The sequence below is a fragment of the Ambystoma mexicanum genome, chromosome 9 (assembly GCF_040938575.1).
Source record: "Ambystoma mexicanum isolate Mex_15411 chromosome 9, UKY_AmexF1_1, whole genome shotgun sequence".
NCBI lineage: Eukaryota > Metazoa > Chordata > Amphibia > Caudata > Ambystomatidae > Ambystoma > Ambystoma mexicanum.
This window is the reverse complement of record NC_090931.1, coordinates 1465079829-1465106105: the sequence shown is the minus strand read 5'-3', so window position 1 is coordinate 1465106105 and position 26277 is coordinate 1465079829. Positions and strand designations below refer to the sequence as shown.

The 26277-nt window shown below is 46.6% G+C and overlaps 1 protein-coding gene across 1 annotated transcript; it reads left to right on the top strand.

Moving 5' to 3' along the window:
* The first annotated feature begins 2947 nt into the window (after positions 1-2947).
* LOC138489223 (tubulin alpha-1A chain-like) lies at positions 2948-20817 on the top strand. The gene is made up of 4 exons (XM_069616901.1): positions 2948-2986; positions 15667-15889; positions 16540-16688; positions 19754-20817. The coding sequence occupies exons 1-4, from the start codon at positions 2984-2986 to the stop codon at positions 20732-20734; spliced, it is 1356 nt and encodes a 451-aa protein (XP_069473002.1). The 5' UTR covers positions 2948-2983; the 3' UTR covers positions 20735-20817.
* Positions 20818-26277: the final 5460 nt, after the last annotated feature.

Below are 26277 nucleotides of genomic sequence, written 5' to 3'. Positions count from 1 at the left end.
CTCACGGGGTCACCCTTCATTCTCCCAATCCCTTTAAAGATGTCCGCATACTTGTCCAGCAGATCGTTGATGTCCTCTAAGTAGACTGAGTACGCGAAGCTCACTATGCCAAGGGCCTCCGCTGCCGCACAACTCAACAGGGTATTGCTGCTCACCGGAGTCACGTAGAAGCGGGCCTTGATCTCCGATCCGTCATGCTCCACCTTGGCGACAAACGCACCGTCCAGCGGCAGGGGCTCCCGCCCGCCAAATGCAAAAATGCGGGCTCTCGGCGTCGCAAGCCTCGGGGGTGGGTTGAGCGCGGCATAATGTCCTCTCGCCATTACGTTGACTGAGGCCCCCGTGTCGGCCAGCACCGGGACCGGCGAGCAGTTCACCTCCACGACGCATCTCGGCTGTCTCCTGCTCCTCCCCTTGAGGACTTCCATGCTGGAGACGAAGAAGATATTCTCCTCATCCTCTTCCTCCGCTTCTTCCGCCGGCGTCTCCTCTCCCGCCTGTTCCACTTGAGCTACATTGGGCGGGCGGTTTTGGCGAGGGGTCCACAGACGGGGTTGTCCCCTCGGAATCAGTACAGGCAGGGTCGCCCTGCACACCCTCGAAAAGTGGTCGGGCACCCCACAGCGTCCGCAGATCTTTCCTATTGCCATGCACTCAGACGAGTGGGGGAGGTCATAGCCGCACTTCTGGCATGACTCCACTGGCTTACCAGCTCTGTCTCTGGGAGCCCCACCGGGCCTTCGCACCCCTCTGCCTCCTCGCCAGACAGCGCACACCTCTTCCGGCCTCGCTGCGCGGGATCCGGCCTCCATCTTGTTGGCACGGGCCTCCGCCACCTCATGGCACCGCCCGAGCTCCAGGATTCTGGGCAGGGTGAGTCCGGGCTCTCTCAGGACCTGTCGCCTCAGCTTGCCAGACGAACATGCCTGGATTAGCATTGTCCTCATCATGTCCTCCTCATCCCCCCACGCACACCCTTGGGATAGGCGGCGCAGGCGGCCATAGAAGGTGTCGAGCGTTTCATCCTCCTTTTGTCTGGCCGAGAGCATGACGAACCTCTCATAGTCCACGTTGGCAAGGGGGACAAAATGCGCGAGGAGGGCGGCTTTGGCTTGGTCATACGAGTTGTCCACCGGAGTTAACGACTCAAATATCTCTTGTACAGCTGCACCGGCCGAATACAGCATCGTAGCCACCTTGCTGTCATTGTCCGTGACCTGGGCGGCCCGAAAGTACATGTCCAGCCGTCCAATCCATCTTCTCCATCGGGGGCCCATGCTGGACGGAGGACCCGTAACGTCAAACTCCGGAATGGGCTGCAAGGCCGCTTGCGCCCTGGCTTGGGCCATGGCCAGGGGTGGTGGTGGTTGGTTCGGGGGAAGAGCGGCACCAACCGTGGGTGTAGGCAGCCCAGGCGTCGCAGGATGTGGGGTTGGCTGTGGGGGATTCTGTTGAAACAAATCTGCCAGGCTTTCGTCCTGCGAATCCTCCGAAGCTGTGGCAGTCGCACCCTCCAGGGCGCCGAAATCACTCATGGGCCCAAGCGCACAGGCACCCTCATACTAGCCCTGAGGGCCGCAACTTGTACCATTCCCCACACTGCCACCACCCTCGTGATGATGAAAGGGTTGAAGAGGCTACCTTGAGGCGTCTCGTTCCAACGTGGATCTCAGGAGCGGGCAAACCATCACCCACGTGATGATGAAGGGGTTGAAGAAGGTCCTTGAACCAAATGTTGCAAAAATTGAGCTTCAAAACGGAGTGGGCTGAGAAGGCCCAGCCACCTCAGTCCATCTTCCAGCTACCACACGACGTTACAGGCTGAAAATTGGCCAAAACATCAAAATTCAGGCATGGGCCTGCGGGTTAGGCTGCCCGCAGTCAGCAAATCCAAAAATTGGGCTTGGATGGCCTTCCGACTCCAAACCGGAGCTTTCGGAAGTTTCTCCGCCACGTGCGCAAGATGGCCGCCAGCCGCGTGTATGGTCCGCGGCCACAGCGTGAGATGAAACATCCGCGGATGTTTCGTCGTTGAAGAAAAAATTATCTGGGATCGCTCTCACCGCCGGGCCCGGGCATCCAACACTCGTCGCCACTGTTGGGGGTCTCTGGGTGCCCCCACGCGTGCCCGTGAGCCCCTCCACCCACAGACTCAGGCTGGACACGTCTGTGTGCTTCGGGCTCCCCGGTCGCTCTGACGCGGCCGGGAACGCCCCGTTTATTTAAGACGCACGCGGCGACGTGCAACGTCACGTCGCCGCGTGCGCGTCTCCCTCACGGGGCAACGCCACAGGGGTTTCCATGACCCTGGGGGGAGTATGTTTGCATGCTCTGTGGGTCTCTGTGCCCCCCCCACCCCCTGTCTGTTTGGTGTCTCCGATCCTAACACCAGTCTGTGTTGTTTGGGGTATCCTGCCCTCACACTGCTTTGTTTGGGGGTTTCCATGACCTTGGGGGAGTATGTTTGCAGGCTCTGTGTGTCTCTTGGCGGTCCCTCCACAGCCCCCCCCCCCGTCTGTTTCGTGTCTCCGATCCTGACACCGGTCTGTTGTTTGGGGTATCCTTCTGCCCAGACATTGCTGTGTTTGGGGGTTTCCATGACCCTGGGGGAGTATGTTTGCAGGCTCTGTGGGTCTTGGCGGTCCCTCCCCAGCCCCCTCCACCCCCCACGTCTGTTTCGTGTCTCCGATCCTGACACCGGTCTGTCTGTTTGGGACATCCTGCCCTCACACTGCTTTGTTTGTGGGGGGTCCATGACCCTGGGGGTATGTTTGCAGCCTCTGTGGGACACTTTGCGACACCCCCCCCCCCCCGGCGCCCCGCCCACCGTCGCGGTTGTCTGTTTGGAGCCGTCTCTGCGCCTCTGGTAACTAACAACACGAGGGCTGCAGGTATAAGAAGGGGGTCGGGAGCAGGCAGGCAGGGAGCCAACCTTCGTCCTCCGAGTCATAGCTGTCGGATCGACGAGTTCAGGACCTCCAACATGGTGAGTATTGCGCGTTCTGCACAAGCCTGCTTACTCTAGTAGCGCCCACTTCCTGCGCTGCATCGGTTGCGCCTGCCCTTGTCTTTACTTGTGAGCACCTACCTGTACCTGCCAGTACCTCCGGCTCCAGCCTTGTGTACATGCCTCTACGGATTGCACAGACCAGGCTGCATCGGGTGGTACCTGCTGTTTGCATGGAGCTTGTGCATTCATGCCTGCCTGCACACGCCGGTCTAATGTAACTTTCTGTGTGTACCTGTAACTGCCTGTCTCTGCTTTCCGCCACCTGTAGATCTTTCCCACCGCTGCCTGTTGTACCAGTCCTTCTGTTCTCCTCTTTCTCTACCTACGCCCGCCTACCTGCTTGCATCTGCAGAGCCTCCCCTCTACCTGCACCTCCCTGTGTCTGCCTGTCTCCCCTGCTGCCTGCTAAATCTGCCTGTCTCAATGTAGCTCTTCCGCTCTGCCTGTATGTCTCCCACTGCTGCCTCAGAGACGTTTTTATGGGAGGGCAAAAGGGGCATTTGCCCCGGCCCCCAACTTGGAGGCGACCCCACAAGGCTGCCTGATCTAAATAAGTAAGATTCCATTTGTCAGCAGACTTAAAAAGCACGTCAGGATATTTGATGGCGTGTTGGTTGTTCTGCCTTGATCAATTCAACATGTAATACTGTCTGTGTTCACTGCGGTATACATAGTCAGTGTGCTCACTACTGCGCAACTCTTGTAGCATTCCTTCCTTCCTGTGGGAATTATGTTGGTCATGTGCAATAGCCAAATGTCTAATGCATATTGCTTGTGCAGAAGTTAGCTCAGTGTGTTAAGCACTCATTGCAGAGGCATGTGTTTATATGCAAGATCAGAGTTGCACATTCCAGCAAGGCTAGCTGGGCCTCTCTTATGACTGAAGTTTATACGCTGTCTGCATATCTATTTGGCTTTGCAGCACAAAAGGTGCTATTATGCGCAATGTACCTGCACCAGATAGGGGTAGCTATACAAACTAACATGTCATCGTATGATGAAGGTCTAGAAATTGGCTTGTTCTGATGGGGTGTTGTAAAACGTAGGCAATCACCCCCAATGATGAGCATAAACTGTTAGTCCAAGACGTGAATAAGTATCCAAATTCAAGACTGTGGAACCAAAGCTTATTCTTATATCCTGGATTTGCCAGAAGACGGTGCAGTGATCCTGGTCAAATAATCTAATATGTCTTACATCACTATGCTGTCTTCTGTGAGGTTTACCTTCTCGCATGCTGGTTGCATCATTTAGCCCATTAGTGGATATTTCTTCTTATGGAGGCCATTTGAGTGGAAGGTGTGGTAGACAGACCAGAGCAGACCATACGGTGCAGGCCTCGGGCAACCATATTTTAAGGTCTGCTCATTTGACACAAAAAACGGTTTGCTTTTTTGTAAAAGTCAAAGGTTCTTCTGTACGTTAATAAATGACAATTTCACAAGCCAGTGTTTTGGAAGTATTTAAAGCTTTAAAATACAAAAGATAACCCCAGATTAAATCTGTTAAATCACATTGATTGGTATGCTGGTACTTGTGTACTTCCCTTGATGATGGAGAGAATGAAGCTATAACCATTCCCATTTTGCATTACACCCTTCTATAACATTTTGTTTTAAACAATTATCATGTTTTGTAATGTGATTTGTGTACTTTCCAAGCCAGTTTTATAAAATGAGATTATTTTAGTTCATGGTAAGAACTGGAAAAGAAAGTTCCTAAATGCAGAAATTGCAGAGTTGGCACACATCCCAGGTTAACCCCTTAACCAATGTGTGATCCTGTGCATCTCTTTTAACCTTGTATGGCCTAACCTCTGAAAATTGCCAGTCCCGAAATCTTTCAAAATTCTCAGCCCTTCAGAGTGATATCCTTCTCAGGGTATGATCTTCAAAAAAGCCCCACTCATGGTTTCACAGGCTACAGTGCTGCTTCCACTATAATAGTGAGCATTGATATATTGCACACCACAGGCATTTGTTCCATTGTTCTCTAATGTCAACACTATTTGTAAACCATGTCCCACTTCTAATCTCAGTCTGTCTGAATACAGACACCTTCCTGGTGTCTTCTAATTTGCATCCACTATCCATGCTCTGCTATGTGTAGCTTTCTCCTTCCTTACAATTGGTCTCCTGTATCCATGCTTGAGCACGTTTGCGTTCTTTTATTTTTTTTTATTTTTTAAATAGTTGTTTTGGTCGTGAGCATAATTCACAACCTTTCAACTTGTAAGAAAAGAACAATTACATAAAATCACATTTACAAATTACCTAAAATCAGATAAAACATTGTATGAGTTATTGAACAATAAACACAGTGGTTTACAACACAGATTAATGCGTATGTAACAAGGTCATTATTTTCTTGGTACTGCATACATTGAGATTTTCAACTGCTGCAAATAATTGACAACTGCATATCGTACAGCCTTTCTATTAGTATGAAAAATTAAGTCCCAAAGCTCTTTTGGAGTCAAGATGAGTTGATCCTTAAATAGAGGCTTAAAATGGACACTCCTTACTGATGCTAAATTATCACATTCTGAAAACAGGTGCATGAGAGTTTCTGGTTGATTTTTACAAAACCGGCAGGGCTGAGGGATATCAGCATTATTCCGTTTGTTCATCACTTCATTGGTCAGCCACAGATTTAGTCTGAATCTCATAAAGCCATTTCTATGGTTGGAGCTGGGGGACCTCACCATGTAATCAGCCACTGTGTTATAACGCTTTAATTCAAATGGAGAAGCCTCAAAATGTTTATAGTTGGAACATGCAGAGCGTGTATAGATCCAGTCACCTTCCCAGATTTTTGTTCTGGCTTTGTTTGGATTTTCCATGAGCAATGTTGGATTAATCTGCGCTTTTGCTAAAATTAAATTGATTTTTTGGCGCCATGTTTTTGGAAAAACGTCCATAGAGTTCAATAAATATATGGAAATGGTATTGATTATGCCTGTTGTAGCTTTGTTCATGAGACATTTGCGATACAAGGCACACAGGCGCCATTTGTAGGCTGCGTACAGAGAAATTAGGCCCAGCTCATATCTCAATGTTGGTAGTGGTTGTGAGGTGGGTAAGTTCAAAACTTGCCTCCAAAACCGCCCTTCCCTCATGGCCCAGTAGGAGTATGACATGATAAACCGGGTTTCTGCACCATAGAGGATGACCGGCACCACTTTCAATTTGAAATATGTAAGAATCGGAAGTAAGGAAAATTTACAATATCTTGCCTTGATGATCCGGGCTTGTGAGATACACGTTTGTAGTTTCTGAAGTCCTTGTTGATTATAGTGATCAGCAGCACACAGGTTGGACACAGTTGTACCCAAATACACATAGAAATTAGTGCTGGTAATCTTACAATTTTGGAGAGGCCAGTATAAATGGGCACTACTTTGTTTCTTGGTGCCAAATTGAATGACCTTTGTCTTTTCAACATTAATTGTTATGCCATTTATTTTTGTGTACTCGTCCAGCGCACCTAGGAGATGTCGCAACCCTTTTGGGGTATGTGATAATAGTACCATGTCATCGGCATATAGTAACCATTGTATCTGGACACCCATGATCCTCGGAGAGTCGGAGATCAGTGTTGTAAAGCTGCGATAGATATCAGAAAGAAAAAAATTGAACAAGGCTGAAGCTAATAAACAGCCTTGTTTTAGACCTCTGGCGGTTGGTATTGGGGGGGTTAATAAACCATCATTAGTGAGTCTAATCTGGATTGAGGTATTAGTATGTAATTGAATTATCCATTTTAAAATTTGCCATGGACAGTTAGCATTAACCAATTTCTTATAGAGCCGTTCTCTTGGAACGGCATCAAATGCCATTTGGAAATCAATAAAAGCAAGGTACAAGGGCTGTTTTTGTTGGTATGCTTTCTGAATAAGGCTTGATAAGGTAATAATATTTATGCCAGTGCCTACCCCTTGTAAAAAGCCTGTTTGGAAAGGATCTCTCAAGTTATTATCTTGTAACCAGATGTTAAATTGTTTTAAGATCAGCCGGGCAAATAATTTACCCGGACAGTCCAGGAGCGCTATAGGCCTGTAGGATCTGGGGTTCTCACGATTGCCTTTTTTATATATCGGGAGAATAATGGATTTCCTCCTCGTTTCAGGGATAACGCCACCCTTCAGCACCTGATTAAAGATCCGATAGAGAATCTTCGCCCATTCATCTACATGGCTTTTTAACATCATATTGTGCAACCCATCTGGACCTGTTGCCCGAGATGAGCTCAGTTTCTTGATGCAAAGTTTTATGTCGTCAATGTCAAATGTAAATGTTCCAGAGGCAGTAAACGAATGAAGATTTAAATATATGTCAGGAAAGGGTGAAAGATAGAGTTTGTGAAAATACAGCTGCCATGCTTCAGAAGAAATCGAGTTTACCTGGGCTGTAAATTTGGGAGTCTCAGATGTTTTGTTGAGAAGGGCCCATATGCCAGCTGTAGATTTCAGGATAAGTTGTTTAAGTATAGCTTTTCCATTTAATTCGTAGACCTTGGCTCTCCTTAATCTGAGCCATTTTTTATAGTTTTGCTTGACTGATCTTATTTCTTCGGCCAAATCAGTTTTCTCTGATTTCCGCAGTTGCCGAATTTCTTGTCTTAGCTCAGATTTACGATGGGCTATTTCTGAGTCATAGGCATGGGTATGCTGGTGCTCAGTTATCCCACTACCAGTGACTACTCGAGTGAACATCTGCATGGCATTTGTATAGTCACAAACCAGTAGATCTTCTCTCTGGTACATAGTCTCTAGATTCGAATCTAATATTCTCAACTTCTCTGTATTCCAAGATAATCTATTTCGCCCATTATTTACAACTACATCAGTTACATTTGAGTTCCGCCATTGTGTCGGTTGAATATAATCAATTTGCAGTGACAATTTTAATTTGTGGTGATCACTTACACTTGTGTGAATAACCTCCAATTTTTGTACAGAGTTAAAGGCTTTTGCATTAATATAGATGTAATCGATTATTGCATGTTGATCTCCTCTTTGCCAGGTGGTCTATGCGGGACAGTCACCTGTCACATTACCATTTAACATCTGAAAATTGCGCTCACTCATAATCAAAGACCATTTCAGTTCATCTCTTGTTGGGGCGATATTCCCTTCTGGGATGAGATGCAAGTTGAGGTCGCCCAATATCAAAATACACGATAGATCACTCTCTAGGGCCAAAGCATCCAATATATCCACAAATTGCTTAAAGAAATCATCTGCATTCAGAGTATTGCTGCACCAATAGATATTAACAATGGCTATTTTTTTACAGAAATTGGATAGTATCGCCACTTGAAATGATAAAGAAGGAGATTTCCGAATGATTGATTTCAGACCACAACTTTTTTTAACTGCTATGATAAGTCCACCTTTGGGTCTGCCAAGGACACCTTTTTCGGCTGGTGTAAACAGAATATTATGTGAGTCCCAAATCGGTGGTAGAACAAGCCAGGTTTCCTGGAGGGCAACTACATCCATATCAATCAAACCTCCCACTGTTGTAAAGTTGAGGTGATTGTGCCCTCTTGTATTCCAGGAGATCAACTTGAGGACTTTGGCACTTACACCTAGTTATGTGGACTTTGTCTGGTCCGGTGGGCTTTGATGAGAAGTAATGTTATAAGCTGAGGTGAAGATGCGTGAGCTATGTCCCTGCGGTGTAGCCGAACCATGTGCTACTTCTTGGGTAAGATTAAACCCCAAGTCGAATAACATCATTCTGGCTTGCCACAAAGTCTCAGCTACTAATGATGATCGAATGTACAGGCGTGCAATAGATAGATCCATATGGTTTATAAATTCTATTTGCTCGATATCCAGTGATGAAATAGCTGATAAAGCTGGTATCTCTGTACATATGTTCAAAATACTGGACCGATTTAAATCATAGGATTTATATGGAGCCTCGCGACATTTAATTATGAAGCGATGGGGCAGTCTAATTTGTTTTGTCTTGGTCTGTGCAGGTCTTTCTTTTGCCTGTATTGGCAACCTTACTGGAGATCGTGTCCTTCTATCTTGATGAGTGATAGAAGGCATAGGTAAGGGGAACCCTTGATCCGATGCTTTGTGTGAGTTAGGTTCTTTTGGGTGGTACATAAGGGCTTCAATAGATGCTTTAATCTCTTCTCGTATCTCGTGTCGCGATAGTAGGGCTTGATTAGAGGGAGGGTTAGGGGTAGGGACTTGAGATGGATGCGCACACTTCAGCTGTATATTAGTATTGGAGTTTCGCATCATATAGGCCTCAACTGAAGCTTTAATTTCACCCTGTAGATTTTTTATCAAACAATCATCTTTTACGGGAGGAGCAGTGACCATTGTGTTCTGTGTGGTGAGATCATGTAATTGTGGTACTTGTGAAATAGCCGATTGTACATCTTGGATTTTGGCTTGACTGGCTGTTGTCGTTATTTGTGAGGGTTCCGGCTGTGCCTGTCTACCTATCTGTGAGAGATTATTTGGTAATAATTTCATGTATGAATCAATAGATTTCTGTATCTGTGTTTGGATAGCTACTAAAATGGGAGCAGTTTGAACAATGGAGGTTTGATTCAATGACTCCACCAGGGCGGGTACTGTGACCATTGGGGACGTTGAGGAGGGTGGTTCTGGACTTTTTAACTGAGAAACTCGCTGTTCATTGCTGGAATCGACCATTTGCACTAAATCATCTAGTGGTTTGTGTGCCACTGTCGCTACAGTCGTTGGAACTGCTCCCAGCATCTGGGAATCAGATTCCGGTGTAGATATGAGCACCGAATCCGATAATGAATCTACACAATTTTTCCTTTTTTTCCCCACTATTGGTTTTGGAACCGATGGCTTGTTTTTGGCTAAGTGCACTTTCCTCTTTTTGTTTGGTCGTGAATTGCTGGTTTTGACAGAGGTTGTGCTGAAAACCTCAAACATATTTTTTGAGATTGGAATGTCATAGATCTGTGTTTCCTTTGTGTTGGAGACAGCAGCCGGCACAGACGCAGCCATAAAAGTGGCTGGGTCTCGCACGGTGACGGTTACTGGGACCTCAGAGTTCTTAGGGGTAACGTCGATGTGAATAGATTTAGCTTCTGAGATATCCGATTGTTCTAATGCCGGTTTTTCTGATGCCGGTTTTTGCACTATGCCGGCAGATACAGAGTGATCATTGTCACGCGTTTGCGTGTGGACTGTATATGATTGTTTAGAAATCCATGAGTCCTGAGTTTGAGAAGATGTATTATTTTGAGTGATGCGTTTAGAATGTAGTCGCAACAAATGTTCTAAACAGACTGTCTGATTAGAGATTTTAAAGTCCAGCCCTTCATATAATTTTGCCAAGGTCAATAAAGCAGTGTTCATGGCTGTTAGTGTGTTATTCAGGGCAGGGGCCTCCGGGAATGAGTATCTCTCCCTGTGTGCAGGGTTCAGGAAGAAGTCGGAGACACGAGCCCCCTGTTCAAAGCGTGGCTGTCTCGGAGTGGGAGCTATAAAGGAGACTACTTCTTCGACCGATTCGGGTGAGGGAGTCAATGCCATTATAGGGGAGACCATTGGTTCTATTGCCGGGGCGTCCTTGTGGGATGGAACAGGTGACAAGATTTCATCATTTGTACTAGAAAGGCTATGAGTATCTTGTTCTAATTGAATTAGGTCACCAGTATTTGAACAAATGTATAGGGCTTCTTCAGAGCACTTATCAGTACGGTTGGAAAGGTTCATGAATTCAATATCATCTTCCTCTATTTCGCCAATCATGGTCAGGTGGATATACGCTTGTCTTAGATTTTGTTGGGCCAGAACGGAGCTTAAAACAGGTTGTGGTACAGTGTCCCCAGGAGAGAGGGCTACAACAGGTCGTAGGTCTCCGGCCGAACAAGCCGCTATTAGAGTGCTATCAGTGGGGGCACCGTGCAGACTGATTTCTCGAGATGAGATTTCAATAGGTGCAGTGATTATGGGATCAGATGGTTGAGCTGCCGTACATGAGATGTCAATAGGTACCGTGTGTATGAGATCCGTGATTATGGGATCAGATGGCTGAGCTGCCGTGCATGAGCCTGTGGGAGCCGATTGGGCCGTGGTAAATGGATTATTAATTTTTGCCTCATCCTCGCTTGTTATCACTTCCCTCGGGCATAATCGAGCGTTAGCTGAAACTGAGTGTGAGCGCTGAGTAATCATGCGCCCCACTTTTGGTAACAGACTCGTAAGTCGAGGTTGATGCAAGGCTTTTCTCATGGTAGCGTCCCGAGTTGATTCACCCAGTTTTTCTCTAATCGCTATGGTGGGCGGCATGCTAGTAGTTAGAGTGTATGCAGACATTAGAATTTAGCAAAATACGTCAAGTTTCACAATTAAATTTAAATAGTAAATAAGATTTCAATTTAGGTTCAAAACTAGAATATAATTTTGAAAAATAAAATAAAATAAATAATTTTTATAAGTACCTAAAACCACGACGACCCGGCGACCCCCGAACAGCAAACAGTACTTGTAGTACTTGCCGGGTGCGCGCGCGGGTGCGCAGTGACGTGGGGTCTTAAAGATTTACAACAAGACGTGCTTGTTGGGAGGTGGAGCCAAAGTGCAGGAAAGATCTTGATTAAAGAAAAAAAGAAAAGAAAAGAAACAAATAATAATTAATGAAATATAACAGGGAAGGACTGTCGTGCATTTAAGCACTGCTAGACACAACGTGCGTGTAAGTCACTGGACACAACGTGCACAACGTGCACAAAAGCAGTCACCTTTGTTGGTTTTCCCAGGTCCAGGCAAGCTGGTGTTGCACTTTAAGACGTCCTCCAGTGGTTGTTTTAAACTGCCAGCACTGAGACTCCAGTAAACGCAAGTCCGTGAGAAAAGGCTCCGTGGATATTTTTATATCGCTCTGTTTCCAGGGTCATAAAAGCGTTCTGTGAGGCAGCTAATGTTAGTCTGTCTATTCTGGGTTACATGTACCTTTTACATACAGCCCTGCATTAATACTACAGGCTGTATTACTTCCTGAATGCTATTGATAATAAGTCTCCTGTACCTATACTAGAACAGAAGTAACCACTTTGTAGACTGCTAATGTTGGCCTTCAAATGCTACTTGTTTATCATTCTGATTAGAGTAAGAATGAAGTGGGTAAAGGGACTTAAAGGGAGTAAACATGCTTACTTTTACATGCTGCGAGTCAGCATATCAACTTATAGGTTGTGATCATGACGAGAGGTGCAGAGGGGAAGGCTGCGACCATATATTCTAAATCACTTAATTCCTTTGGTTTGTTGGAGGGGGCCCCAAAGATGTCCGTGCCCAGGGCCCCAAAAGTGCTGAAGATGGCCATGTGCTGCCTGGCTGTATCTGCCTGTCATTCTGTAGATCTTCCAGTCCACCTGTGCCCCCCAGTCTCCATTGCTCTCTGGCGGCTGTACATGCCTGTCATTCTATGGACTTCAAAGTCTACCTGTACCTCTCTGTGTCTGCCTGTGCCCGTCTGTCTGTCTTTATGTAACTCTTCCACTCTGCCTGTATGCCTTCTACTGCTGCCTGGCTATGTACTTGTCTCTAATTCTGTAGAACTGCAGTCTACCTGCACCTCTATATTTCTGCCTGTCTCCCCTGCAGCCTGGCTGTACTTGTCTCTAATTCTGTAGAACTTCAGTCTACCTGCACCTCTATATGTCTGCCTGTCTCCCCTGTAGCCTAGCTGTACTTGCCCGGCAGTCTATAAATCTCCCACTGTGCTCCATATTTCAGTGTCTGCCTGTCTCCCCTGCTGCCTGGCTGTACTTGCCTGGCAGTCTGTAGAACGTCCAGTCTACCTGCACCTCTATGTGTCTGCCCGTCTCCCCTGCTGCCTGGCTGTACTTGCCTCTCATTCTGTAGAACTTCCAGTCTACCTGCACCTCTATATGTCTGCCTGTCTCCCCTGTAGCCTAGCTGTACTTGCCCGGCAGTCTATAAATCTCCCACTGTGCTCCATATTTCAGTGTCTGCCTGTCTCCCCTGCTGCCTGGCTGTTTCTGCCCGTCTTGATGCAGCTCTTACGCTCTGCATGCACCTCGATGGCCTGTATGCCTTCTACTGCTGACTAAATGTACTTGCCTGCCCCAGGCATTTTCTGGTTACCCCCAAGCATAAGAATCTCGCCCCAGGACTCTCCGGGCTCCCTACAAAGTTCGCTCAACGAGTTCATATGTGGAGGGAGCAGTTTATAACCATGCTAAAGAGATTATTAAAAGGTAGCTTTAGGCGCGTAATACAGTTGTCTTTTTACTCAGTTCACAGCAGTCAGGGGTCAAGTCCTAAAAAAAGGGGGGGACTCATTAGCATACCAATTGAATGTGGCGTCAACAGTAATTAGCATATCAAGGTGCCCTCTGAAAAAGTGTGGGGGGACTCCGTCCACCCGCGGATACCCTCGCCTTGAGCCTGGAGTAGTGTTGCTCAGAATGGTTGCAAGCACTCGGCAGATGGGTGACTGAGACACAGAGGGATTTGCCCAGAATCACACAGTGTGGCTAATAAGGAAATCCAGGGTTAGAATCGAGAAGTTGCTTCATAGTCTGCAATTTAAGAACCGGACCACATCTGTAGCATGAAACCACACTCCGAGGAAGCTAGATCTTCTACACACGACACACTCTCCACCCCACCACATCTCCACCAGACCAAATCTGATAGACCACATCTCCTCCACAGACCACCAGTTCCCTCTTTCACCCCACATCTCCTACACTAGACCACATCTCCACTAGACCCCATGTCCACTATAGACCACCATAGAGCACCGTTCTCCTCTCCAGATCCCATTTCCTCCACAAACCACTGGTTTCCTCTACCAGAACACATCTCCTCCGCAGACCACACGACTCCTCCTTCAGACCACATCTCCTCCACTAGACCACATCTCCACTAGACCTCATCTATTCCACAGACCATCATTCTCCTCTCTGGACCCCATCTCCTCTACCAGACCCCATCTCATCCACAGACCACCAGCCTCCTCCAACAGGAAGCATCTCCGAGGGTTTACCTCATCTCCAACAGACTCCATCACCTCCACTGTCACCAGTATTCTCCATTGCCACGCCCCCGATCCAATCCAAGACACCACCTCTGCAGACCCCTTCTCATCATGTAGAACTGCTGTGGGCGAACTGAACTTCTGGTGTGTTTTTGTTTCATTTTCTCTGCCCCCAGGCCAGCTGATGTGTTTCTATCTTGGACAAAATACAGCCCTTCCCACTGAGAGCATAGACACTGAGAGGGAAGTATACGGCAGCAGGTAGAAGAGATCTGCGCATGTGCGTGTCTGCTTTCTCTGCCTGTGTGCTGCCCTGCCGCAGTCAGCCAGAGTGACTGACAGGCCTTAACGCAAAGGCAAAGAGCAAGCAGGGCTAATCACAGAGGTTGGAGAGCTCAGCTGTGACCGAGGCAGTGGGGGAGGGGGTCTGGGAGGGCACGCGCCTTAGAGTCTGCATGAATAGCTCAGCTTTTCATGGGAATGATGAAACAGGTTAATGCAGAGTGCTGAGGTGGGGCAGCCCGAGCTTTAATTTCCGGGGCACTTCCGTGTGCTCCTGGCAGCTGCTGCTCTTGCTTGGATGAGAGGCTTTCATTCTGTTTCGCTCGGGGAACCCCGCCTGTGCTGCAGACTAAGTGCCTCGGGCCAGCCTCCTGACTGACCACACACACTGTCCCTCCCCCCTCACAAATGATCGACGCTGAAATTGAGTAACTCCGGGGACTTAGCAGTGTGTTTGCTTGGGGAGGTCAGGGCATGGGGGCGGTGGCTATTTTGAACTTCCATGCACGCTTAAATTCTGGGTCTTTGGGGCAAGTTGTGAGGTTGAAGGTTGAGTGATGCAGCAGGGACGACTCTCCCCTAATGGCAGGGCATTTCCACCAACCTAAGAGGGTGGGCACCCAACCTTGCCATGCCTGTGTTGGGATATCGAATTCCAAGGGGCACCTCTAAGTGATAACACTGGTACGCTGCTTTGAACCCATCTGCTACAGGAAGCCTGTTAGACACCAAATTGGGTGTGTGTGTCTATGTGTGTGCGTGTGTTCAGGACTATGTAATGTGCCTTTCCTAGTGTGAGCTATTTGTGTAAATAAACCTAGCTCTGCAGACTGTATAGGGCTGAGAGAGAGGGAAAGGAGGAACAAGATTAAACCATGATGGGTGATGGGTTAAGGAGTGATGAGAAAGTCTGAGGAAAGAGAGCTCTGTTAAGGAGAAGGGCTAAGGAGCGCGAGTGTGGTTAAGTGAGGGCGACGTTTTATGAATGTGAGGTTGGTTGTGGAGTGAGAAGAAAGGATAAGGAGCTACAGGAGTTAAAGAGTGAAGAGAAAGGCTAAGAAGTGAGAGTGTATTAAAGGAGTCAGGAGAAAGGCTAAGGAGCGAGAGGGTTTTTAAGAAGTGAGAAGAAAGGCTAAGCAGATTGAGAGATTAAAGAGTGAGGGGGAAAGTCTAAGGTGCAAAAGGAAGGTTAAAGAGTGAGAAAAAATGCTTAGGAGTGAGACGAGGGAGATTACGGTGTAGGCGAATGGCTCATAGCTCCCTGATATGTTACCCTAAGTCCTCTCTGTAGACATATGTTCTTCCTTTTCCTGCAGCCTGTTCTCTAACAAACCCTTCCTTTCTCCTCCACAGCGTGAGTGTATTTCAGTCCACATTGGCCAGGCCGGAGTCCAGATTGGCAATGCCTGCTGGGAGCTGTATTGTCTGGAACATGGCATCCAGCCGGACGGGCAGATGCCCAGTGACAAGACCATTGGGGGCGGTGACGACTCCTTCAACACCTTCTTCAGTGAGACCGGGGCCGGGAAGCACGTGCCCAGGGTTGTCTTTGTGGATCTGGAGCCCACAGTGATTGGTGAGTAACAGAATTTCGTGATTCTTAGCACGTACTAGAGCATATGGTGTATTAACTGTCCAGATCTAAAACCCAGACTTATTGGTAAGCAGAATCATCTGGTTTCATTGGCGCATCTCAGGAAGCCACCAAAAGTCTGTTTTTTTACATCAACGTGGACAATCCAGTCTTCTGCTGGTCCTCAATGATCCATTGTCCTTGTAGATAGAAGGCCTTGAAGACCCATTGAGTGTACCCCTGACCTTCACTGTGTTTATGGTACAAACACAGACTCGGGGGGCTACAAACACTTCTTAAAGCTTTTATAGTTCTTCTTTCATGGCCGTGAAAAAGAGAAGGTCTTAAAGTGATGTGTACTCACCTCTTCCGCACATGCCCTTGTCCATCAGTTGGCCAGAGTATGTGTCCTGTTCGCCCCTTGTTCCGTAAGCTGTCCAGCCCAGATTCCGTAGCCCTGACCGATTCAACACAGGCAGGATGAAGTAGGATTTTGCATTTGCTTACGGAGGGACTGAGGTACTTGCTATCCTTTTGCTCATTCGAGTCTAGGTGATGTCACAAGCTGAGGGAGATTCTGTACCTCAAGGATAAGAAGAATTCTGAGAAGGCTGTACAATGAACCCTTTCTGTTTTCAAATGTTTTTTCGCAGATGAGGTCCGCACAGGTACCTACCGTCAACTCTTCCACCCAGAACAGCTCATCACGGGCAAGGAAGATGCTGCCAACAACTACGCCCGCGGACACTACACCATTGGCAAGGAGATCATCGACCTGGTGCTGGATCGGATCCGGAAGCTGGTAGGCACTCTTCTGGTTGTTTTATACACCAACCTTGCTGCCTTTTGGGTAGATAGGATCTGCCTTTCTCTTCTGGTGATCCAAGGAGAATCCAGGGCGTCAACTGGGCAAAAACATTGTCCATCCACACGCCTGCTAAAAAAGACTGGTGGCACCCCTGGGAAAGTGGAACGGGTGCCATCGCCCTCACCAAAGAGAGAATGATTTGGCTGTGAGAGCATCAAGCACCCATAAAAGAAGGCTGGGGGAGGCAGGAGGAGCATGATTGGGGCAAAGACAGTACAAAACATCTAACAGCAGGACTCACACAAAGGGAGAGTGGGTGGGAGCAGGAGCAGCGTTGGCGGGTTCATGTCCCACAGGAATATCACGGTTACATACATTGTGCCCTGGTATCTACAGACAATTTGGGCTGATGTCTACATTTGTCACGGGCCAATTACAGTAAGTGTTGGTGGCTATGCTGAGTCAACGTGAATTCTCTCTGCAATCAGGGTGGGCTGCCATCTGTTGGCAGCGTGGGCTGGTGTCGACAGTCAAGTTGGTAAAGTGTTGCCTACAATCCGTCTTCTAGCAGTCAGCTGGACCTTTCTTTAGCATTCAGGCCGGCAGTCAACACTCAGGTGCAATGATCACGTGGGCAGGCAACCATTTTGTGCAATTTGTTCGAAGCCAGACAGCCATTGTGTGCAATATTAAATCAACTGGAGAGCCATGTTGTGCACTCTTAAAACAGTCATATCCTCCTCGTTGTCAACCTCTGCCCTTCAGGGTTAGGAGATTGCTCAGTCTGTGGCTCTCTGTCTGTCCTCTTCAGTTAAGGGTACACACACACATGGCCATCTCTGCAGCTCCATCTAGGCATATATTTTGGGACCTCAGTTCCATAAGCGCCCATACAGAGTGCCCTTTTTCTATTCTTGTATATGATGGGCCAAAACACAACGTAGTCTTCAGAAAAGAGTGTCAAAACACTGGAGAACAGGAAGGGTTAACATACGAGGAATTAATCAATATCTTCTTCAAAATAAGAGGCTGAGAGGAGACATGAATTTTTAATGCGGAGTAATCAACCAGAAACACGAGGAGGCCTGCATGTGTTATGTAGCAAATACTCATACTAGAAGGAGCGGTTTTAAAATAGAAGAATACACATTGTGGTTAGTTGCAAGGCCTCCTTCCGAGGCATCTGAGCAGATGCTGATGCCAGTTCATTGGGCACTTCTCGCTGCTGCGAGACGTTAAAAAAATCTCGCCACAGTAGGGCATTAGTGCAGCAGTGCTTCCTGTGCCACAGCAGGGGTTGCGCTTGATGAACTGGGGGTCCTGGCGTATTCGTGTAGGGATAAGGTGTGAGCACGATGATCCAGGGGGTTCTGGGGCATTAGTGTAGAGCTGGGGGTTGGGCACGATGAATCTGGGAGTCCTGGTGCATTAGTGTAGGGATGGGGTTGAGCATGATGATCCAGGGGGTTCTGTGGGTAGGGATTAAAAGAGTAGGGAAGGGGGTTGGGTGCGATGATCCAGGGGGTTCTAGGGCATTGGTGTAGGGATCGGTGTTGGGCACGATGATCCAGGAGATTTCGGGGCATTAGTGTAGGGATAGGAATGGGTGTGATGATCCAGGAGATTCTGGGGAATTAGTGTAGGGATGGGGTTGGGTGCGATGATCCAGGGGTTTCTGGGGTATTAGTGTAGAGATGGGGTTGAGCATGTGGGTAGGGATTCAGGGGGTAGAAGTGGTTGTTGAGCCTGATGATCCTTTGGGCTCTAGGGCATTAGTTTATGGATGGGCGTTGGGCACAAATACTCTACTGTCCCTCCTGAGTGACACCATTCCCTGGGAGACGGTGGTGGGCCGCCCATCTAAGGAAAAGGGGACAGCAAGAGACTCTAACCCTGTCTACTCTAGGCACTTATTTTGAGAAAAGACGCCAACTGTGATAGATTTCCCAACTAGTAATATGTTAAAAAACAGAATCAAGATGAGTCCTGTAACTTTATTCTCATCTTTGTACTGTAGTTAAAAGATGGCCACCGGGGTCCAAAAACGCGAGGTGAACATTCCAGACACCTTCTGGGTATCTCGCTCACAGGGAGACAGTGATTTTCTGAGCACCTTTAGAATTCAAAGGATTCTTTCTTATATGTGTTACTGACAAGGAAGGATGTTTAACAGAATCGAGGAACCCACTAGGCCCCTGTATTGTGTCTTTAGTCCAGGGTGTTCTGTGGCATTAGGGTAGGGGTGGAGGTTGTGTGCGATGATCCAAATAGCTGCAGTACCTTAGTACACCAATGCTTCCTACACCATAACATGGGTCTGACACGATGATCCAGGGAGTCCTTGTACTTTAATGCAGTGATGGGGAGTGGAGGGGTTGCACATGGAAGACCCAGAGTGTTCTAGTACATTTCTATATGGTTTTTGGGTTGCATACACTTGTTTAGGGGTGCTACTACCTTACAACAGGGAAGGTTCCTTACCCACAGCAGGCATTGGGCATGATCTAGTTTCACACACATGGATCCTCAACCATACCACAGGTTGTAAACCAAAATCCATGGGGGTTTTAGGTAATTTGTGCAGTACTGATGGCTGAAAACAATGATCTGTGGGGGTTCCAATTACAGTGATGGGTGTTAGATGGGGGTTTTGAAATAATGTTCTAAGGGGTCCTAGTAGATTAGTGAGGGGACAGGGAAGATCCACGAGGATCCTAGTACATCAGTACAGTGATGGGTGAGGCATGCAGCAGGTGGTTGGACACCACGCTCTGGTGTTTCCTAGTACATCACTACACCGGTGGTTACTGAATGCCGCCAGGTGTTGGACACAATGTTCTGAGGGGGTCTTAGTACATAAGTATGGGGATGGTGGTGGCAAGTAGCAGGAAGTTCGACACAATGCATTGAGGGATCTCAGTACAATGGTCTCTTTTCACTTGCTTCCTTTTTATGGTTTCCTGGCATTGGCTTGGATAATAACTCTGTCTAAAACTACTGTGCTGCGCCTTTGTGTTCTTGCCCTGATATTAACTGCCAACTCTCACTCACTTCCACAGGCTGACCAGTGCACTGGCCTCCAGGGTTTCCTCATCTTCCACAGCTTTGGTGGAGGCACCGGCTCAGGCTTCACCTCCCTGCTGATGGAGCGCCTCTCTGTTGACTATGGAAAGAAATCAAAGCTTGAGTTTGCCATCTACCCAGCGCCACAGATCTCCACCGCTGTTGTTGAACCCTACAATGCTATCCTGACCACCCACACCACGCTGGAGCACTCTGACTGCGCCTTCATGGTGGACAATGAAGCCATCTATGACGTCTGCCGCAGGAACCTGGACATTGAGCGCCCAACCTACACCAACCTCAACCGTTTGATAGGCCAGATTGTGTCCTCCATCACAGCCTCCCTCCGGTTTGATGGTGCCCTGAATGTAGATCTCACAGAATTTCAGACCAACTTGGTGCCCTACCCTCGTATCCACTTCCCCCTGGCCACATATGCCCCAGTAATCTCTGCGGAGAAGGCCTACCATGAGCAGCTCTCCGTCTCGGAGATCACCAACGCCTGCTTTGAGCCAGCCAACCAGATGGTGAAATGTGACCCGCGCCACGGTAAATACATGGCTTGCTGCCTCTTGTACCGTGGTGATGTAGTGCCCAAGGACGTCAATGCTGCTATTGCAACAATCAAGACCAAGCGTACCATCCAGTTTGTGGACTGGTGCCCAACTGGTTTCAAAGTTGGCATCAACTACCAGCCTCCCACCGTAGTCCCTGGTGGTGACCTGGCCAAGGTGCAGCGCGCAGTCTGCATGTTGAGTAACACCACCGCCATTGCTGAGGCCTGGGCACGCCTGGATCACAAGTTTGACCTGATGTATGCCAAGCGTGCCTTTGTCCACTGGTACGTGGGTGAGGGGATGGAGGAAGGAGAGTTCTCTGAAGCCCGGGAGGACATGGCAGCTCTTGAGAAGGATTATGAAGAAGTGGGAACTGACAGCGTGGAAGGAGAGGGGGAAGAGGAAGGAGAAGAGTACTAAGACTGTTTATAATATGTTCTTCTTGCACTGATATGTTTAATAAACATCAAAGCTCTATTTTCAACAAAATATTTAATAAGTCATTTATATGTTTAGTGTTGAGTTTTTGTTTGAAATGAAATATGTAATTTGTGTGCTCAAGTCTGCTAAAAGTATTTTCTCTGGTCTCTTAAATTTGAATGTTGGGCCGCTCACTCTCTTGATCTCGAGGGGCCTTGCTGATCAGTAGACTGAGAAGAGAAGTCTGTTTCCTAGCAGAACGGTGCTTTGTTCACCCCAGGGAAAGGTCACAAATTTAGACCTCATGTCAATCTCCGATTCTTCAATGCTATTGCCAGGGGCCAATGGGGAAATCCATCTCTGTGATGTTTGATCGCATGCGTGTTCGTATGGGATTTTTATCGTGGAAACATAGTTGGAGAGTAACAGAGGTATGTACAATCAATGGGGAGTAAACATTGGTTGATCCAGACAGGGAGTGGGAGGGCAGAGAGGTGGTCTGGGGGAGATGAGATCAGCCAAAAGGGCAAAGTTATTCTCCAGAAAGTGGAGCCTTCAAATCAATTCTATAGTCTACGAAGGAGGGAGGGAGCCGTCCTGATAGTTGCCAAAACATTGCTCCGGAGTCTGGCTGTACAGCTGGAGAAAGTTTCTTCTTTTCTCCTTGCATTTCTGATTTCCAACCTGTCGTTAACTTGGCTTGTTGTTCTGCGCTGGCCTCCAGAGACGGCGAGTCTTGAAGCTGGGTGCCCTGGCTGTCATGAAGGTGGTGCTTGAGTGTGATGTGATCACGTTTCTTTAGTTATTTGATGAAACAGCTGAAGAATGCTGGAAACCTCTCAGTGGGGTCTGGGTGGCATCTGGGTCTCCTGTGAGGGGCACACTGGCACCACCCAGGTGCAGAGGACAAGGGTTGGATGGTGGTTCTGAAATCTAACAGCGCGATGAAGGACTTGATTTTATGCAGAAGAGCCAACTGGTACCAAGCTGTTTGGGTTTTTCAGGTAATGTGAGTCCTGAAAAGAGGTCAAAGTTGCTGGTGAACAGAATACAAGTGATGTTTGCCCTGGAGTTAGACAGTGAATCCATCAAGGCCAAGTTTTGTATTTGGTTATGTTTCGTGTCAATCGAGAACAGGGTGAATTCTGTTTTTTTCTTGTATATACGGTTCATTAATTATAACCTTAATAAATCACAGATAAGTCAAACAATACATTTATAGTTAGATTCATCATAAAAACAGCTTCAAGATCCTCTAAGAGTTATAAACACACATATTAACAAAGATTTCAGTGAAATTAAAGCCCAAAGTCTTAATGCCCCAAAAACGAGAGGAGAATCCTCACAGTTCATAAAGCTTGTCCACAAGTCTTCTTCCTTAACGTTACCCCTTTGGGTTAATCTAAAATTAAGTGAACATTCCAAATGAAGGTTGTCAAACATAAGGCCTTGTGGGGTACATTTAAGGAGGCCTAAAGCAGAACCCCCCTCTACAACAACAAAAACTGCATTGGAATAATGCCACAAAATGGCTGTACATTTCTTTCCCTGGCACAGGTGTGGCGAGCACTGTACATCAGAATGCCACCCAAAGAATGGCTCTGCACTGTCTTACTTTCAAATTAAATCAGCAGAAAATGGCCTACATGCAGAACGGAACCACATTTGCTGTTCTGTTTGCTGAATACTAAAGCTGGACACATGACATCCAAGACGGCTTTGCAATTATCCTGGATTTCATTTTAAAACACCACAAAGTGTCCACTTCATGGAAACACACGCCTGCGTGTGTATTTCATCAGATTGTCAAGAAATGAGGCAATACATTTAAAAAACAGCATTGTTTTGCTTTTGAATCACTGGAAAAGCAAAGAATTCAGTTTTTCTTTCAACACAGCATTTGTTTTCTTTTTCTGTGAACCACTGCGCTCAAAGTGCAGTAAAATGAAAGAAACAATGTGGCGTTTCTTTCTCCCATGTCAATATCAAGGAAATCCTGTGCAGCCTCCTTTTGTGTCCATAAATCAACCGTATGTGTAAAAGCCTCAGAAGATTAAGTGAAATGAAACTGTGTTCTGCAGAAACCGCAATTGTAAACTGGAAATGAAAAGAAATGAACACGTGTGAATCTGCTATTCGTAAAATCAGGAAAATGCAATTTGAAAGTTAAATGTCAGATGACAGCTTTTGCTGGGCGGGGGGTTTTGCTATATAAATGTATATTATATTTATCCCCAAGACTTGGTTTCCTTTAAAAAAAAAGAACTCAGAAACCAGCAGGAGTGGTTTTGGCCCTGGCACAGACTTCAAAGATGCCCTGCCTCCCATGATAAAAATTGCATCTAAAAGGGAACCAGCCCACCAGGGCACAAGAAAAGGATAAGAGTGTGAAAAGTCACTGCCTTACCAGACTGGCCGTCATCCCTGCAGTAAGGAACAAAGGAACCCAGGAGGAATGATGCATGACAGAGAGGTGCGATTTCCTCCAACATCCACTCTGAAGAGCAACTGTAAGAACTTCAAAGGGGCATCATAAAAGTCTGTTGTGCTAGCCAAGCCTGGCAGAGACAGTTGGCTGTGGGGGTTTGTAGGACCGCCCACACATGGGACAAATTCATTGCATTGACTTTAAAGAACTTCTGTATATTATGACATTTCTCCCAGTCTCCTGAATAAGCAGTAATTTTATATTATGCCAGTATTTCATGTGAATTTTAGACACACAGAAAGAAATTAAGTACATGTTTTTGGTATTTGGTGAACTGAAATGGCATGAAAAACGCATTTCAGGGTGAATTATAAATGGCAAAATTATTAAGCTAAGTGGAAATATGCAAAACGATGTTGGGAATATGTGTACTCATTGTCAGAATTGTAAGTATTATGCTTTTCATGAAAATGATAAAATTGTGCCAAAGGACGTTGCAACCTCGCACATAGTCGGCGATCAGACTGTTCAATTACCTATGACTTATGGAATCTGTACATCTGCTTATTATGATGGTGACTAGTATAAAATTGAAGTTTTGCTCCATAAGACAATTATGGCAAAAATAAGCTTTGTGAGACAAAGGGAAGTCATAAATGCAAACACACACATGGTGTCATTTCCCCTTCACCAATCAGCCCAGGGGAGGAGGGAGCCCTGGTAGGCTGCTCTATCCCAGGCGAGGGGTAAGTCCATAGTACTCCCCCCCCCGATTGTAAACCAATGATGTCAGTTTGGCTATATAAAGGAGAGACAGAGAAACACAGGGGACTGCCTTGCTTCCTGATTTGCCTGCTGACTGAAAAGCCACTGAAACCCAGACCTCAAGATCCAGGAGAGCAGAGATACATCCATCTATCCAGAGCCAGGCACATACACCAGAATCCAGGGAGAAAGGAGGGGAGGCAGCTGATCCCATTCATGAGAGCCCATTGACCAGATCCCTTGCCCAGCTGTCCAGCTCCCATCTAGTTGTCCACAGTGACCAGACCTTGCCTAGCTATCCAACACCAAATCCAGGAGAGCCCAGCTGTCCCAGTGACCAGATCCAGTGGCCCCGCTGTTCAGAGACTTCACTGGCTGTCCAGTAATCCTATATTTAAGCTTACCTTGTAAGTATCACATCACCCAGTCCCAGACTTCATATCCCGTTCTTTGACCCTTGCATCCCATTGAAAATCCCATTCTAAGTACCGAATATCTAATTTCATTCATTCACCTTTTCCTTAGTAGATCTGTATTAGCCTGTGTATGTTAGCATATTCCTTTGAGAAATCTTTCAGCAGTCTGCATAAGTCCCTACCATTGTTTTGAAGTAAACCAATTAATTTTGCATTGAAAATTCACCCTCATTATTGTTGCCATTCAAAACCAACAATTTTGTCGAGTGTTTTTACTAACTATAGCCATAAAAATATAGCCTCAGTAGAACTAGTCATTGTACCTCAAAAAACGAATTTGTCTGTGTAGTGTGCGTTCCTACCAATTTCGATTTGCATTCATCCCATAGAAAAACCCAAACTCTCATCCCATAAAGACTAATCCCTCTCCATCAGAATCCTTTCTGTTATGTGACTTTGTTTCATATCCTAAAAAACGATTTTCGATTTTGACAGTTCATCCCTTCCCGTGGCTGCCTGTCATCCCAAGTCCTGTGTAAAAACGAATTGCTATTTTACTGCGTGTGTTTTCTTTTGCATTGTTTTTCTTCCCAAAATCGATATTCTTTCCTGTGTTCACATTGCTGTGGTACCCTGCTCAGTAGTCTGTAAGCTTCCTTGTCTTTTCAATGCAGTCACACCTATTTCTGTCCTAGCTATCCCACCGTAATTGTAAACGGATGTACAATTAACAAGTAAAATCAGACTATGCCATTTTGCTCCTAAATAAGGTTTTAATTTTCGTTTCTGGTCTCCCATCTGGGGCTTGTGGGATGAATTCAAAATCTGATTTTTCCCTCTTCATTTTAACTCCTTGCCACTGCCTTCCATTCATAAAGAATTTAGTTTGCTGAAGTTTGGGGGTGAGCGTTTCAGGGGGAGTGCATAACCTGAGTGCTATCTGTTATTTTAAAGACTATTTTGCTTTTGTTTGCTATTAAAGATTTCTGTATATTAGTCTAGGAGTGTGCATTAACTGTATTGTGGGGATATTTGCATGTGTATTGCCACACTGGTGGATGCTACCCAAATTGTTTGATTTGCTTGATTTTTCACTGAATCCTAAAATAAATTAATATTTTATTGTTACACACCGGCCTGGTTCATCGTCCTTTGCGATACGGGGGGTTCGTTAAGGTGGGTGTGAGACAGGTTGGGGGCCTTCTCAAAGAATGAACCTGAAGTAGATTAAAGATAAAAAAGCATTTTTATTGTGCGCCATATTAATTGTCAGTGGAAACAGTCCCTGGCTGGAGTGTGCCATGTCATAAAATGCGCTACACAATGGGGGCTTGTGCCGTGATTGAGGCTAGAGTGTCCACCTGTGACAGCTTAACACAGCAGGTGGTTAGAAAAAGGTGTTACAGTGTAAAGGTGCCATCCCAAAACGTATACCTTAGGTATCAGGCCTGTGTCTCAAATAAAGTAAAATTAACAGTAAACTAACTAAGAGCAGGGTACAGATTTGTCCTTACATAGATAATCAAATAAAGGAAGAACACTCTTCATAATGAGCACCGAGGAGCTTAACATAGCTAGGCACCACCTTCGGTCCAAACTATTCATAGAGGGGAATGGGCAGAGCAGAAGCAGGAGGCCTGGCTAGCTAGGATGATACAACAGGTCACCTCCATAAACATGGATGGATGTGTGGCAGGAGAGTGGCCTGTTACATCAAGCCCTGACTGAGTTTTATGTGACTCAGACCATCAAAGAGGAGCAGATTAAGATGGTCCAACTCACTTCCTCAATATACCTCCACATAATAGTTGTGGAAGAAAAATACCAAGAAAGTATAACCTCTGGGAAAAATCAGTCTGACCTTTTAAATCAAACCCAGAGTGAATTAAAAAAGGTACAGGTGAAAATGCGAGAAAGCCTCTGAGGTAGAATTA